Source organism: Oncorhynchus masou, chromosome 27 (assembly GCF_036934945.1).
Source record: "Oncorhynchus masou masou isolate Uvic2021 chromosome 27, UVic_Omas_1.1, whole genome shotgun sequence".
NCBI lineage: Eukaryota > Metazoa > Chordata > Actinopteri > Salmoniformes > Salmonidae > Oncorhynchus > Oncorhynchus masou.
Window position 1 is genome coordinate 50,320,334 of NC_088238.1, and position 16,144 is coordinate 50,336,477.

Below are 16,144 nucleotides of genomic sequence, written 5' to 3' on the forward strand. Positions count from 1 at the left end.
CAGTTACATAACGCAATATTATTTTGGGATAATATTATATTGATATTTGACCCCAAGTATTGATTTGTGTGTGTGTATATACAGTGGGGGGGGGGGAAAGTATTTAGTCAGCCACCAATTGTGCAAGTTCTTCCACTTAAAAAGATGAGAGGCCTGTAATTTTCATCATAGGTACACTTCAACTATGACAGACAAAATGAGAAAAAAAAAAAATTTAAATCCAGGAAATCACATTGTAGGATTTTTAATGAATTTATTTGCAAATTATGGTGGAAAATAAGTATTTGGTCACCTACAAACAAGCAAGATTTCTGGCTCTCACAGACCTGTAACTTCTTCTTTAAGAGGCTCCTCTGTCCTCCACTCGTTACCTGTATTAATGGCACCTGTTTGAACTTGTTATCAGTATAAAAGACACCTGTCCACAACCTCAAACAGTCACACTCCAAACTCCACTATGGCCAAGACCAAAGAGCTGTCAAAGGACACCAGAAACAAAATTGTAGACCTGCATCAGGCTGGGAAGACTGAATCTGCAATAGGTAAGCAGCTTGGTTTGAAGAAATCAACTGTGGGAGCAATTATTAGGAAATGGAAGACATACAAGACCACTGATAATCTCCCTCGATCTGGGGCTCCACGCAAGATCTCACCCTGTGGGGTCAAAATGATCACACGAATGGTGAGCAAAAATCCCAGAACCACACGGGGGGCCTAGTGAATGACCTGCAGAGAGCTGGGACCAAAGTAACAAAGCCTACCATCAGTAACACACTACGCCGCCAGGGACTCAAATCCTGCAGTGCCAGACGTGTCCCCCTGCTTAAGCCAGTACATGTCCAGGCCCGTGTGAAGTTTGCTAGAGAGCATTTGGATAATTCAGAAGAAGATAGGGAGAATGTCATATGGTCAGATGAAACCAAAATATAACTTTTTGGTAAAAACTCAACTCGTTGTGTTTGGAGGACAAAGAATGCTGAGTTGCATCCAAAGAACACCATACCTACTGTGAAGCATGGGGGTGGAAACATCATGCTTTGGGGCTGTTTTTCTGCAAAAGGACCAGGACGACTGATCTGTGTAAAGGAAAGAATGAATGTATTGTGATATTTTGAGTGAAAACCTCCTTCCATCAGCAAGGGCATTGAAGATGAAACGTGGCTGGGTCTTTCAGCATGACAATGATCCCAAACACACCACCCGGGCAACGAAGGAGTGGCTTCGTAAGAAGCATTTCAAGGTCCTGGATTGACCTAGCCAGTCTCCAGATCTCAACCCCATAGAAAATCTTTGGAGGGAGTTGAAAGTCTGTGTTGCCCAGCAACAGCCCCAAAACATCACTGCTCTAGAGGAGATCTGCATGGAGGAATGGGCTAAAATACCAGCAACAGTGTGTGAAATCCTTGTGAAGACTTACAGAAAACGTTTGACCTCTGTCATTGCCAACCAACAAAGGGTATATAACAAAGTATTGAGAAACTTTTGTTATTGTCCAAATACTTACTTTCCACCATAATTTGCAAATAAATTCATTAAAAATCCTACAATGTGATTTTCTGGCCTCTCTTGTAACGGCTTTATTCTACCTCCTTCTCTGACGAAGAGGTGGAATAAGGATCGGACCAAAATGCAACGTCGTTCTTTCGATACATTTTTAATTATGACGAAACACGAACAATACAAAACAACAAACGTCGAAAACCGAAACAGCCCTGACTGGTGCAACAAACACAGAGACAGGAACAATCACCCACAAACACACAGTGAAACCCAGGCTACCTAAATATGGTTCCCAATCAGAGACAACGCTAATCACCTGACTCTGAGAACCGCCTCAGGCAGCCATAGACTAATCTATACACCCCACATAACCCCAAGACGAAACGCACTACAAATAAACCCATGTCACACCCTGGCCCGACCCAACAAATGAAGACAACATAACAAACATAGACCAGAGTGTGACAGAACCCCCCTAAGGTGCGGACTCCCAGACGCACATCAAAAACAATAGGGAGGGTCCGGGTGGGCGCCTGTCCGCGGCGGCTCCGGCTCGGGACGTGGAACCCACTCTATGAATGTCTTAGTCCCCCCTCCTCGCGTCCTAGGATTGTCCACCCTCGCCGCCGACCATGGCCTAGTAGTCCTCACCCAGAACCCCACTGGACAGAGGGGCAGCTCGGGACAGAGGGGCAGCTCGGGGCAGCTCGGGACAGAGGGGCAGCTCGGGACAGAGGGGCAGCTCGGGACAGAGGGGCAGCTCGGGACAGAGGGGAAGCCCAGCACTGAGAGGAAGCCCAGCACTGAGAGGAAGCCCAGCCAGGCAGTTGAATCCGGCAGATTCTGGCTGACTGGCGGATCTGGAAGATTCTGGCTGACTGGCGGATCTGGAAGAGTCTGGCGGATCTGGAAGAGTCTGGCGGATCTGGAAGAGTCTGGCTGACTGGCAGATCCTGCTAGACTGACGGCTCTGGCGGCTTCTTGCAGACTGGCAGCTCCATGCAGACTGGCAGCTCTGGCTGCTCCATGCAGACTGGCCGCTCCATGCAGACTGGCCGTTCTGGCTGCTCCATGCAGACTGGCCGCTCCATGCAGACTGGCAGCTCTGGCTGCGCTAAACGGGCAGGAGACTCCAGCAACGCTGTAGAGGCGGAAGGCTCTGGCAGCGTTAAACAGGCGGGAGGCTCCGGCAGCGCAGGAGAGGAGGAAGGCTCCGGCAGCGCTAAACAGGCGGGAGCTCAGGTCTGACTCCTGACTCTGCCACATTCTCCCTGAGGCCCCCCCCCCCCAAGAAATTTTTGGGGCTGACTCTTGTCTTCCATCCGCGTCGCCGCGCTGCCTCCTCATACCAGCGCCTCTCAGCTCTCTCCGCCTCCAGTTCTTCTTTGGGGCGGCGATATTCTCCAGGCTGAACCCAGGGTCCTTCTCCGAACAATTCTCCTCCCAAGTCCAGAAGTCCTGTGATCGCTGTTGCTGCCTTTGTTGCTTCTCCTGTGGCTCCTGCCCGTTGACACGTTGCTTGGTCCGTTTGTGGTGGGTGATTCTGTAACGGCTTTCTTCTACCTCCTTCTCTGACGAAGAGGTGGAATAAGGATCGGACCAAAATGCAACGTGGTTCGTTCGATACATTTTTAATTATGACGAAACACGAACAATACAAAACAACAAACGTTGAAAACCGAAACAGCCCTGACTGGTGCAACAAACACAGAGACAGGAACAATCACCCACAAACACACAGTGAAATCCAGGCTACCTAGATATGGTTCCCAATCAGAGACAATGATAATCACCTGACTCTGATTGAGAACCGCCTCAGGCAGCCATAGACTAATCTATACACCCCACACAACCCCAAGACAAAACACACTACAAATAAACCCATGTCACACCCTGGCCCGACCCAACAAATGAAGACAACATAACAAACATAGACCAGGGCGTGACATCTCTCATCTTGTTAAGTGGGAGAACTTGCACAATTGGTGGCTGACTAAATACTTTTTTGCTCCACTGTATATATATTTATATACACTGCTCCAAAAAATAAAGGGATCACTAAAATAACACATCCTAGATCTGAATGAATGAAATATTCTTATTAAATACTTTTTTCTTTACATAGTTGAATGTGCTGACAACAAAATCACACAAATGATCAATGGAAATCAAATTTATAAACCCATGGAGGTTTGGATTTGGAGTCACACTCAAAATTAAAGTGGAAAACCACACTACAGGCTGATCCAACTTTGATGTAATGTCCTTAAAACAAGTCAAAATGAGGCTCAGTAGTGTGTGTGGCCTCCACGTGCCTGTATGAACTCCCTACAACGCCTGGGCATGCGCCTCATGAGGTGGCAGATGGTCTCCTGAGGGATCTCCTCCCATACCTGGACTAAAGCATCCGCCAACTCCTGGACAGTCTGTGGTGCAACGTGGCGTTGGTGGATGGAGCGAGACATGATGTCCCAGATGTGCTCAATTGGATTCAGGTCTGGGGAACGGGCGGGCCGGTCCATAGCATCAATGCCTTCTTCTTGCAGGAGCTGCTGACACACTCCAGCCACATGAGGTCTAGCATTGTCTTGCATTGGGAGGAACCCAGGGCCAACCGCACCAGCATATGGTCTCACAAGGGGTCTGAGGATCTCATCTCGGTACCTAATGGCAGTCAGGCTACCTCTGGCGAGCACATGGAGGGCTGTGCGGGCCCCCAAAGAAATGCCACCCCACACCATGACTGACCCACCGCCTAACCGGTCATGCTGGAGGATGTTGCAGGCAGCTGAACGTTCTCCACAGCGTCTCCAGACTCTGTCACGTCTGTCACGTGCTCAGTGTGAACCTGCATTCATCTGTGAAGAGCACAGGGCGCCAGTGGAGAATTTGCCAATCTTGGTATTCTCTGGCAAATGCCAAACGTCCTGCACGGTGTTGGGCTGTAAGCACAACCCCCACCTGTGGACGTCGGGCCCTCATACCACCCTCGTGGAGTCTGTTTCTGACTGTTTGAGCAGACACAAGCACATTTGTGGCCTGCTGGAGGTCATTTTGCAGGGCTCTGGCAGTGCTCCTTCTGCTCCTCCTTGCACAAAGGCAGAGGTAGTGGTCCTGCTGCTGGTTTGTTGCCCTCCTACGGCCTCCTCCACATCTCCTGATGTACTGGCCTGTCTCCTGGTAGCGCCTCCATACTCTGGACACTACGCTGACAGACACAGCAAACCTTCTTGCCACAACTCGCATTGATGTACCATCCTGGATGAGCTGCACTACCTGAGCCACTTGTGTGGGTTGTAGACTCCGTCTCATGCTAGCACTAGAATGAAAGCACCGCCAGCATTAAAAAGTGACCAAAACATCAGCCAGGAAGCATAGGAACTGAGAAGTGGTCTGTGGTCACTACCTGCAGAACCACTCCTTTATTGGGGGTGTCTTGCTAATTGCCTATAATTTCCACCTGTTGTCTATTCCATTTGCACAACAGCATGTGAAATTTATTGTCAATCATTGTTGCTTCCTAAGTGGACAGTTTGATTTCACAGAAGTGTGATTGACTTGGAGTTACATTGTGTTGTTTAAGTGTTCCCATTTTTTTTGCTAGGCAGCGTTAGGCAGCTAGTCAGCTGTACCTACACCAAAACTTCGGTATTTTTCATCCAATAGCTTGACCTTAATCTTTTTTAATAGTGAGCCAACGTGTTTTCAGCACTTTAATTTCCATGACTGATCAAAACTCATTTTCTCATGCTTTCTCTTGTCTCTCTGCAGCAGACATATGGTGAGCAACATGTATGGAACATCAAATCGCAGTATCGAATCGCAAGGTGGAAAAACCTGCCATTTTGCCCTTGAGCAAGGCAGTTAACCCCCTACCACAACTGCTCCCAGGGCGTTGATTTAACCAAACCCCTCTGATTCAGAGAGGTTGCGTTAATTGCGGAAGACACGTTTGGGTTGAATGCATTCAGTTGTGCAACTGACTCTGCTAACTCTCTTCTATTCACTCATATCCTTAACACATGGTTCAATAGCCTGCTAAGCAACTTGACATCAGAAACCTGAGAGCTTCACTTGCAGCCAGGATTATCCAACAATACTGAATGCCCTTTACCTCATCATTCTATAGGCATGGAATTAAATACTAGGAGCACTTGATTTACAGAACCAATCAAAAGTTTGGACACCTACTCATTCAAGAGTTTTTCTTTCTTTTTACTGTTTTCTACATTGTAGAATAATAGGGAAGATATTAAAACGACTAAAAACACATGGAATCATGTAGTAAGCAAAAAAGTGCAAGTAAAAATATATTTGAGATTCTACGTTTCGTGTAGTTCTTGACCAGGTTTGCACACACTGCACTAGGGATTTTGGCCCACTCCTCCATACAGACCTTCTCCAGATCCTTCAGGTTTCGGGGCTGTCACTGGGCAATACGGACTTTCAGCTCCCTCCAAAGAAGATTTTCTATTGAGTTCAGGTCTGGAGACTGGCTAGGCCACTCCAGGACCTTGAGATGCTTCTTACGGAGCCACTCCTTAGTTGCCCTGGCTGTGTGTTTTGGGTCGTTGTCATGCTGGAAGACCCAGCCATGACCCATCTTCAATGCTCTTACTGAGGGAAGGAGGTTGTTGGCCAAGATCTTGCGATACATGGCCCCATCCATCCTCCCCTCAATAGAGTGCATTCATCCTGTCCCCTTCGCAGAAAAGCATCCCCATAGAATGATGTTTCCACCTCCATGCTTTACGGTTGGGATGGTGTTCTTGGGGTTGTACTCATCCTTCTTCCTCCAAACACAGCGAGTGGAGTTTAGACCAAAAAGCTCTATTTTTGTCTCATCAGACCACATGATCTTCTCCATTCCTCCTGTGGATCATCCAGATAGTCATTGAAAAACTTCAGACGGGCCTGGACATGCGCTGGCTTGAGCAGTGGGACCTTGCGTGCGCTGCAGGATTTTAATCCATGACGGCGTAGTGTGTTACTAATGGTTTTCTTTGAGACTGTGGTCCCAGCTCTCTTCTGGTCATTGACCAGGTCCTGCCGTGTAGTTCTGGGCTGATCCCTCACCTTCCTCATGATCATTGATGCCCCACGAGGTGAGATCTTGCATGGAGCCCCAGACCGAGAGTGAGTGACCGTCATCTTGAACTTCTTCCATTTTCTAATAATTGCGCCAACAGTTGTTGCCTTCTCACCAAGCTGCTTGCCTATTGTTGTCACGTCCTGGTCGAAGTATTTTGTGTTTGTCTTGATTTATTTGGTCAGGCCAGGGTGTGGCATGGGTTTTTGTATGTGGTGTGCTTTGTATTGGGATTGTAGCTTAGTGGGGTGTTCTAGATAAGACTATGGCTGTCTGAAGTGGTTCTCAATCAGAGGCAGGTGTTTATCGTTGTCTCTGATTGGGAACCATATTTAGGCAGCCATATTCTTTGAGTGTTTCGTGGGTGATTGTCCTTAGTGTCCTTTTTCTGTGTTAGTTTACACAAGTATAGGCTATTTCGGTTTCCGTTACGTTCATTGTTTTGTAGTGTTTGTGTTTAGTGTGTTTTGGTCTATAACATGAATCGTAATCTACACGCCGCATTTTGGTCCGAATCTCCTTCGCATACAGAAAACCCTAACAATTGTCCTGTAGCCCATCCCAGCCTTGTGCAGGTCTACAATTTTATCCCTGTCCTTACACGGCTCTCTGGTCTTGGCCATTGTGGAGAGGTTTGAGTCTGTTTGATTGAGTGTGTAGACAAGTGTCTTTTATACAGGTAACGAGTTCAAACCGGTGCAGTTCAAACAGGTAATGAGTGGAGAACAGGAGTGATTCTTAAAGAAAAACTAACAAGTCTGTGAGAGCCGGAATTCTTACTGGTTGGGAGGTGATCAAATACTTATGCCATGCAATAAATTGCAAATTAATTACTTTAAAAAAATCATACAATGTGATTTTCTGGATTTTTGTTTTAGATTCTGTCTGTCACAGTTGAAGTGTACCTATTATACAAATAACAGACCTACATGCTTTGTAAGTAGGAAAACCTGCAAAATCGGCAGTGTATCAAATACTTGTTCTCCCCACTGTAAGTGTAACTTCAAATCTGTTTACAAGGGAGCATTGATTTTAAAGCATTGGACTGGTGTAAGTGTTGGCTGGAGGGAGTTTCCACCACGATGGGAAGTGTTCCGAGTGCACACTTGAGGAGAAGGACGCTGGACGCTGCCCAAGAGATCTGGCAGTCTTAGGTAGCACACCTGGTATATAGATGCCTGTAAGATTACAACTATCCAACAATCACTGTACAGTTGCATTGATGAGTACACACATGCATGAACGCGAGTACACACACACAGACCGTTCACAGGAAGCAGCATACCTTCCCACTCTGTAAAGTTATGAGGAGCCAGTGTACAACAGCTCAACATGACAGACAGGAGGCCGGAGCGAAGGAGCCTGTGTTCAACAGTTCAACATGACAGACAGGAGCCTGGGGAGGAGGAGCCTGTGTACAACAGCTCAACATGACAGACAGGCTCCTTCGCTCCGGCCTCTTGTCTGTCATGTTGAGCTGTTGTACACAGGCTCCTCCACCCCAGGCTCCTGTCTGTCATGTTGAACTGTTGAAGACAGTCTCCTTCGCTCCGGCCTCCTGTGTTCAACAGTTCATGACAGACAGGAGGGTGGGACGGAGGAGCCTGTGTACAACAGCTCAACATGACAGACAGGAAGCTGCATGTAGACAGACTATCACTTTAAGCCCAGGGCTAGAGTTGCACAGCAGGTGCTTAGAAGTGGCCCAGCCGGGGGCCTCTGGTAACCCTATCTGAGGCACTGGCTGGGGTTTGACGCACACCCACACAGATGAGTCTTGACTGTGCAGGGATGTAGGCTACTGAACTGAAGGTGTGGGGTAGGAATAGTTTGTCTGACTGGCTTGTCAATTGTTTCAGTCAGTGTCCATGACAGCTGTCTGGATTAAAGCTGAATGAGCAGCGGTAGTGAAAGAGAAGGCTAATTTTGTGAGCCATATTGGGAATCTTGCTCTGCTTTCTTGTATCATATGAATGTCTGTCGAGAGAGACTACTGAAAGAGGAGTCTATGAATGTCTGTCGAGAGAGACTACTGAAAGAGGAGTCTAAGGTTGCTTCCCAATTCGCCCACACTTCTCCCAAAGTGTGCACTTGCACACTTCCTGTCATTGATTTTAAAGCATTAGACTGGTGTAAGTATAGGCTGGAGGGAGTTTCCAACACAACAGGAAGTGTTCAAGTGCACACTTCAGGAGAGGGGTTGAGAACATGGATGCTACCCAATAGATCTGTGCAGTCTTAGGTAGCACACCTGGTATATAGAATTAAGCCCGATAATGAATTACCTTTTTCTATTCTTTCATTCATTACAGTGTGACATAGAGGTGAGCTAGAGGTCTGATTACAGATGATGTCACCTTAGGGAAATCATTGCCCCGTCTGTGGGATCTCCCTCACCCCTACTTGCACAGCACCTTAATCTCTCTTTAGACAACACGATTTCCTATTTTCTGATGGTGTGAAAATGCCGAGTTAGTGAATCCACTTCATATTTTGGTGGCTAATTTGCAATTGACTATCAGGGTGGTGTACCTACTTTGTACTGTACAGCTGTTAAGCCATGTCAAAATGTGTTTTCATAGAATTCCTTGTTTCTGCTTTCCTCAAATGAAGGGTATTGTTGTGGGTGACTGTAATTAGTCAATAATTAAGATGCTCCCCATTTAAGCCGGGAAAGTGAGCTTTTGATAGGATTATGTGTAGGCGGCAGGCAGCAGTAACACACAATAACTGCTAGGTACAGGCTACCAAATGTTTGCTTTGATCATTTTTGTCATTTCAAAGTACTAATTTGTGTATTTTACACCGGCAGTTGGTTTTCAGTTGGATAAATTGCTGAAAGCACTCTTACATTATTTTGAAGGGAGACATTTTACTGTCTTAAGTTATTTTCCTCTTGACATCAAAGTGTGTTTACTATTTGAATAAATTGTAAAATAGATTTATTCACACATTTAGTTGTGAGCACCAATATGTTTTGTTGCATGTGATGAGAGGTGTTATGTTTCCCTTGACACCTGCCCAGATATGTGACAAACATCTTTCCTCCAAAAGAGATTTCCTTGCACAAAATGTCATGAAAATACACTAATTTCAAATGCATTTTTGTTAAATTTTCACACAGAATTAATCTAAAACACAGGAGGACCTTATTCAGTGATACAACTGTACCTGTGACTTATTTGACTCAATCCTCTTCGCCCCTTTTGGGATCATAGGGTGTCCACCATTGCACCCGTCCTCACTCTTTTCCATGCAAGGTCTTTTGTACCTGTGGGTTTGTTGTAACTAACTGTTCTCCTCTTTTTTCTTCTCCAGCTGTCCCTTTCCCGCCAAGTCACCGGCTCACAGCCAAAGAGGTGTTTGACAGTGATGGGAAGCCCAAAGTGGACGTGCTCAAAGGCCACCTGACCAAGGAGGGCCGCGTGGAGGAGAGCGTAGCCCTCAGACTCATCGGAGAGGGAGCGGCCATCTTGAGGGCTGAGAAGAACCTGCTGGACATAGAGGCACCCGTGACAGGTTAGTGAGTAAAGCGCACACATGGATATACAGTAGACACATGTGCACACAGACACACACACATACCCCCCCCCCCTACTGCCTGCTCACGTGTTATTCTAAAAGTATTACATAATTTTCTTCATAACGTAATTTACAGTTTTCTTACGAATTCCAATTTCTTTGTAGCTAATGTTAGCTAGGTTATCTAGGTGGCTAACGTTAGGGTTAAGGTTAGGTTACATGCTAGCTAAGTATTTAAAAGTTTAGGGTTAGCGTTAGCTAACATGCTAGCTAAGCATTTAAAGGTTTAGGGTTAGTGTTAGCTAACATGCTGCTTAATAGTTAAAACGTAGTAAGTAGTTGCAAAGTTGCTAAAATGCTAAAGTTGTCCATGATGTGATTCAAACATGCAACGTTTGTTTTACTAGACCTTTGCGTCACAAGCCCACCCATCCTCCCCGACCAACATCCCTCCTATCATTTCTGTCTTAAGTAACATCAGTCTGTATCTGTGATTGAAGTGCACTGTATACAATTACTTTTTTGTGTGCCTGTGTCACGGATTCCCCCGGTACTGAGCAGCAGTACCGGGGGTCTACATCACCCCTCTAGGAATCACTGAACTGGCTCATTACCTCCACCTGATTCCAATTCCCCTGATTAGTAATTGTATATATGTGCCCTCTGTTCACCATTGTCTTGTCTGTTATTGTTCCCATGTCCGTTGGTCAGTGAGTACCTGTGCCTTGTTATTTCGGCTTTCGTGCTGCGTGTATCGTTCACTTGTTATTATGGGTCTCGTCCCGTGTATTGTTGTGCATTTGTTATTACGGGTCTCGCCCCATGTATTGTTATTACGGGTGGGGTTGCAAAGGGTCAGAAACGTTTTGGTAGATTTCCGGAATTTTTCCAGAAATTTTTCATGGGAGGTTGAGCCCTGGAATTTGGGGAATTTAGCTTAAATTCATTAAAAGTTAGCTTATAACAGTGAACCTTTTTTTGTGGGATACACAAGGCAATTTTGGTTAAACTATTCCCAATTCAATGGAATTCAAACCCTCTGCAAATCAAATCAAATCAAAATCAAATCAAAAAGCGTGGAGACTTCGGCCTGAAGCCCATACACACCGCAGCAGACATGTTGGACCCCAAGTACGCTGGCAAGAGCATCCTGTCTGGTGCAGAGATCAACAAGGCCTATGGTGTCATCACTACCGTGTCTTGCCACCTTGGTCTGGATGAGGGCAAGGTTCTTGGCAGTCTGGTGAAGTACACTTCCAAGCAAGGGCTTCTGGATGGAGATACAATATGGCAGTCGTGCCAACATATCTCATCAGCCACCTGGTGGAAGGGACTTTGTAGATCTGAGGCTCTTTCCCCTGTTGCCTGCATCATCCTCCAAATCCCACCAACATCAGTCGCCTCAGAGCGCCACTGGTCCTTGTTTGGGAACACACACACCAAAGCACACAACAGGCTGACCAATACAAGGGTTGAAAAATTGGTGGCCATCCGGGCAAATCTGAGGCTTTTTGAGCTTGACAACAAGCCATCCTCAATAAGGTTGGAAAGTGACAGTGAAGATGAGGTCTCAGAGTCTGATGTTCAAGAGGTGGACATTGAGGAGGTCCAAGGAGAAGACATGGAAGCCTGAGAGGAAGACAACCAAAGCTTTAGTTTCTAGACTATCATTTTACAGATGAATGCTGAAAATGTTTTTGAAAGATGTGATGGTTCATTCAATATTCCCTTTTGTTGTTCCGTGAAATCATCCCATGTGAAGAGTCAACTCATTTAATTAAAGTTCAATTTGTAACCAAATAGTTTAAAATTTCTATTGGAAGGATTTAATAATAATTAATAATGACAATTACAACAATACTGAATTAACACTTATTTTAACTTAATATAATACATCAATAAAATCAATTTAGCCTCAAGTAAATAATGAAACATGTTCAATTTGGTTTAAATAATGCAAAAACAAAGTGTTGGAGAAGAAAGTAAAAGTGCAATATGTGCTATGTAAGAAAGCTAACGTTTCAGTTCCTTGCTCAGAACATGAGAACATATGAAAGCTGGTGATTCCTTTTAACATGATCCTTCAATATTCCCAGGTAAGAAGTTTTAGGTTGTAGTTATTATAGGACTATTTCCCTCTATAGAATTTGTATTTCATTAACCTTTGACTATTGGATGTTCTTATAGGCACTTTAGTATTGCCAGTGTAACAGTATAGCTTAATTCCCTCTAGTTAGCGCGTGCTAACTAGCTAGCCATTTCACTTCGGTTACACCAGCCTCATACCGGGAGTTGATAGGCTTGTCATAAACAGTGCAATGCTTGACGCACAACGAAGAGCTGCTGGCAAAACGCACGAAAGTGCTGTTTGAATGAATCTTTACGCTCCTGCTTCTGCCTACCACCGCTCAGTCAGATGCTTGTATGCTCAGTCAGATTATATGCAACGCAGGACACACTAGATAATATCTAGTAATATCATCAACCATGTGTAGTTAACTAGTGATTATGATTGATTGTTTTTTATAAGACAAGTTTAATGCTAGCTAGCAACTTAACTTGGCTTACTGCATTTGCGTAACAGGCAGTCTCCTTGTGGAGTGCAACGAGAGAGAGGCAGGTCGTTATTGCGTTGGACTAGTTAACTGTGAGGTTGCAAAATTGGCTCCCCTGAGCTGACAAGGTGAAAATCTGTCGTTCTGCTCCTGAACAAGGCAGTTAACCCACCGTTCCTAGGCAGTCATTGAAAATAAGAATGTGTTCTTAACTGACTTGCCAAGTTAAATAAAAGGTGTTATTTAAAAAAGTATATTATAATAATCAGTGCCCAAAAATACCGATTTCCGATTTATGAAAACTTGAAATTGGCCCCAATTAATCACCCATTGCGATTAATCGGTTGACCTCTAGTTATATCCCTGTGTTTTTGTATACCTGTTTGTTTTGGGCTTCTTCCCTGTGCATTTCATGGCATGTTGTATTTTTGTTTGGAGTATTAAAACCGCCTATTACGTATTCCTGCACCTGTCTTCAATCCTGTGACAGCCTGCAATAAGTAATTTGTGTCTGTTTCACAATAATCTGTGATACTGGGTTGTGTGGTCGCTGAATTTTACAGTACCCAAAGTCATACTGTGATGTTAGTATCATGGGGAAAATAACGGTGTAGCCTAAATACTGCAATGCAGGTTTGATTGGATGTTATCCCTCCCTCTCTCTGGGGAGCCCTTACCCAACCTTCTACCTTTCCCACATCCCCTGAGTACCTCAGATACCGCCGGGCTTTCAGGGACGTGCGTGGGCTCTGCTGCCGAACACCAGAACACTATAACAAGCACAGGGCCAAGAGTCAATTAAACTCGTTCAGTCTGACCAACCAAGGCGTCACTATGTGTTCAAATGCCCTTCTGGTATATACAGACTTGAAAAGGTCAATTACTCTGACACACACACACACACGATCAACGTTTTGGCCCTCTTGAGGAAGATTAATGGAGGGTATATTTCATAAAGCATATTGTGTGAGCCATTGAAATGTATTGAACTTCAATATGATTCCTAAACATTTGTTCGGAGATACACTAAACCTTAGTTGATTTTTAAGTTGGTTATTTTTGTTGAATCATTTCATTTTTACATGACCTGTCCTTTTTGGGTGATTTCTAACACTGATAAGAACAGGTCAGGAGATGTGCTGATACATATGTATAGATGCAAACCTATTCTCTTTCACTCCCTTAAGTCAAGTGTCTCAGTAATACCCCAATTAGACTTCTTAATGAGGTTCTTTGATATTGATTTAATAAGAGGCAGAGGGCCAGTCCTAGGCACTAATGGCAATAGAGCATTTCCAGGAAGAGTCCAAAGATAAATGGCCTTCATCCATCTCCTTTATATGTATTGTTTTCGAGTCTATTGTGCTAACATCGTACAACCATCTGGAAGTCTCGCAAGCTTACATTCACCAGTAATCAGTCTGGTACTTACAAGGCTACTATTGTGCAGCCTTCAAGAAAACACATCATCAGATATTCTCTTTCTCTCTAGTCCCCACACCAGAAGTTATTATTCTACCATTTGGCCCTGGCTAATGGAAATGTGACTGACTGGGTTTGAATCTGGGTCTCCGGTGCACAGCAAAGATGTGTTAGCCCCTTAAGCTAAAGCCAAGGCATTAGCTTGGGTACAGCTGACGGGCTGGTAGACGCAGCTACTTACATGAGACTCAAACCCATGATCTTACATTGCCATCCCAGCAAACCGGGAACATTCCCAGAACATAAGCTAGGGTTTTTATATAACATTAGAATAACATTCCAAAAACATTGTGCACAACATCGCGGATATTGATGCACAACATCACTATCCGCGCTACAGAGGACAGTGCGTACAGCCATGTGCATCACTGGGGCCGAGCTCCCTGCCATCCAGGACTACTGTACCAGGCGGTGTCAGAGGAAGGACCCTAAAAATTGTCAAAGACTCCAGCCACCCTAGTCATAGACTGTTCCCTCTGTTTCCAAGCGGCAATCAGTACTGGAGCGCCAAGTCTGGTACCAAAAGGCTCCTGAACAGCTTCTTTCTACCCCCAAGCCATAAGACTTCTGAACATTTAATCAAATGGCCACCCTGACTATTTGCATTGACCCCTTTTATTTGCACTGACTCTCTTGCACCAGCTCTATGCACACACACTACACTGATTCTCCCAACATACACACTTCATACACACACCTAACACACACACATATGGATATTGACACCACTCACAGAAACACACTTTAACTCTTCATATGATGCTGCTACTCTGTTTACCTATCCTGATTGCCTAGTCACTTTTACCCAGACCTACATGTACATATTATCTCAACTACCTCGTAACCCTGCACATTGACTCGGTACTGTTACTCCTTGTATATAGCCTTGTTACTATTTTATATTTCTGCATTGTTGGGAAAGGGCTCGTAAGTAAGCATTTCACTGTAAAGTCTACAACTCTTGTATTCGGGCAAGTGACAAATGTAACTAATTTAATTAGACTCAAACCGATTTTCTTGCATATAATGAAACCATAATATCATGTGACTCAAACCCATTGCCTTATTAAGGTGATGATGGCAATGTGCCTACAGATGTAAGATCTTAATTTGACCACTCTTGTTGCTGAAAACTTTCCTGCACAACAGGATGTGCAAACTTGTAGTGTATTGGAGGTTTAAAAAGGCATCTAAAGTTTGTAATTTCCAGTTAATACTGTCAGACTTGATTTGCCCTAAAAATGTATCAACCCCTATAAAAAGTCCACTCATTATAATTCACATTTCCTGTTACTGTAGGATTATTTTCCTGCAGAAGCAAACTGGTTCAAATTAAGATCCTACATCTGTAGACGCTGTGCTGCTGTCCCTTTGTGGCTGAGTGTTGCACAATGTACTGTAAAAAATGTCTCCACTGTCTCTGCAACAATCACAAATCATAGTGCCATGCGAGGTTTTCACTTATTAGATAATAAGGGAGCGAAGGGCAATGGCTGCTATGTGTTAGGTGTTGTGGTATAACAAAATGGTGTCTGTTTTGGTGTACATCTCATTAAAGTGGAACTGACAGTGTTTTAACTACATTCCAGATATGAAACAGACAATCATAATATCAAAAACATAAAATTCCCAGTTTATGCTTCAAAACCAACTTTTTAAGAGGTTTTAAAAATGGGTTATATTTTACTCAAAATTCCATGAATTACATACAGTAAGGCATTGTTGGCAGAATAGATGGATGCAGTTCAATGCATGATTCATATAACTCACCAATGTATTTATTTTTTTACCTTTATTTAACTAGGCAAGTCAGTTAAGAACAAATTCTTATTTTCAATGATGGCCTAGGAATGGTGGGTTAACTGCCGTTAACAGATTTTTACCTTGTCAGCTTGGGGATTCGATCTTGTAACATTTCGGTTACTAGTCCAACGCTCTAACCACTAGGCTACCTGCCGCCAGGTCATCATTTTGGACTACCAATACATTTCTTGAT

The 16,144-nt window shown here is 44.4% G+C and overlaps 1 protein-coding gene across 2 annotated transcripts in view; it reads left to right on the top strand.

Annotated features, from left to right (window-relative positions):
* The window catches only part of LOC135516346 (protein phosphatase 3 catalytic subunit alpha), a 158,641-nt gene that overhangs the window by 75,565 nt on the left and 66,932 nt on the right, over positions 1-16,144 (top strand). For both annotated transcript variants that reach the window (XM_064940591.1, XM_064940592.1), the window contains exon 2: positions 9,908-10,108. In XM_064940591.1, coding sequence (XP_064796663.1) covers positions 9,908-10,108 — 201 coding nt within the window. The remainder of the gene's footprint in view (positions 1-9,907; positions 10,109-16,144) is intronic.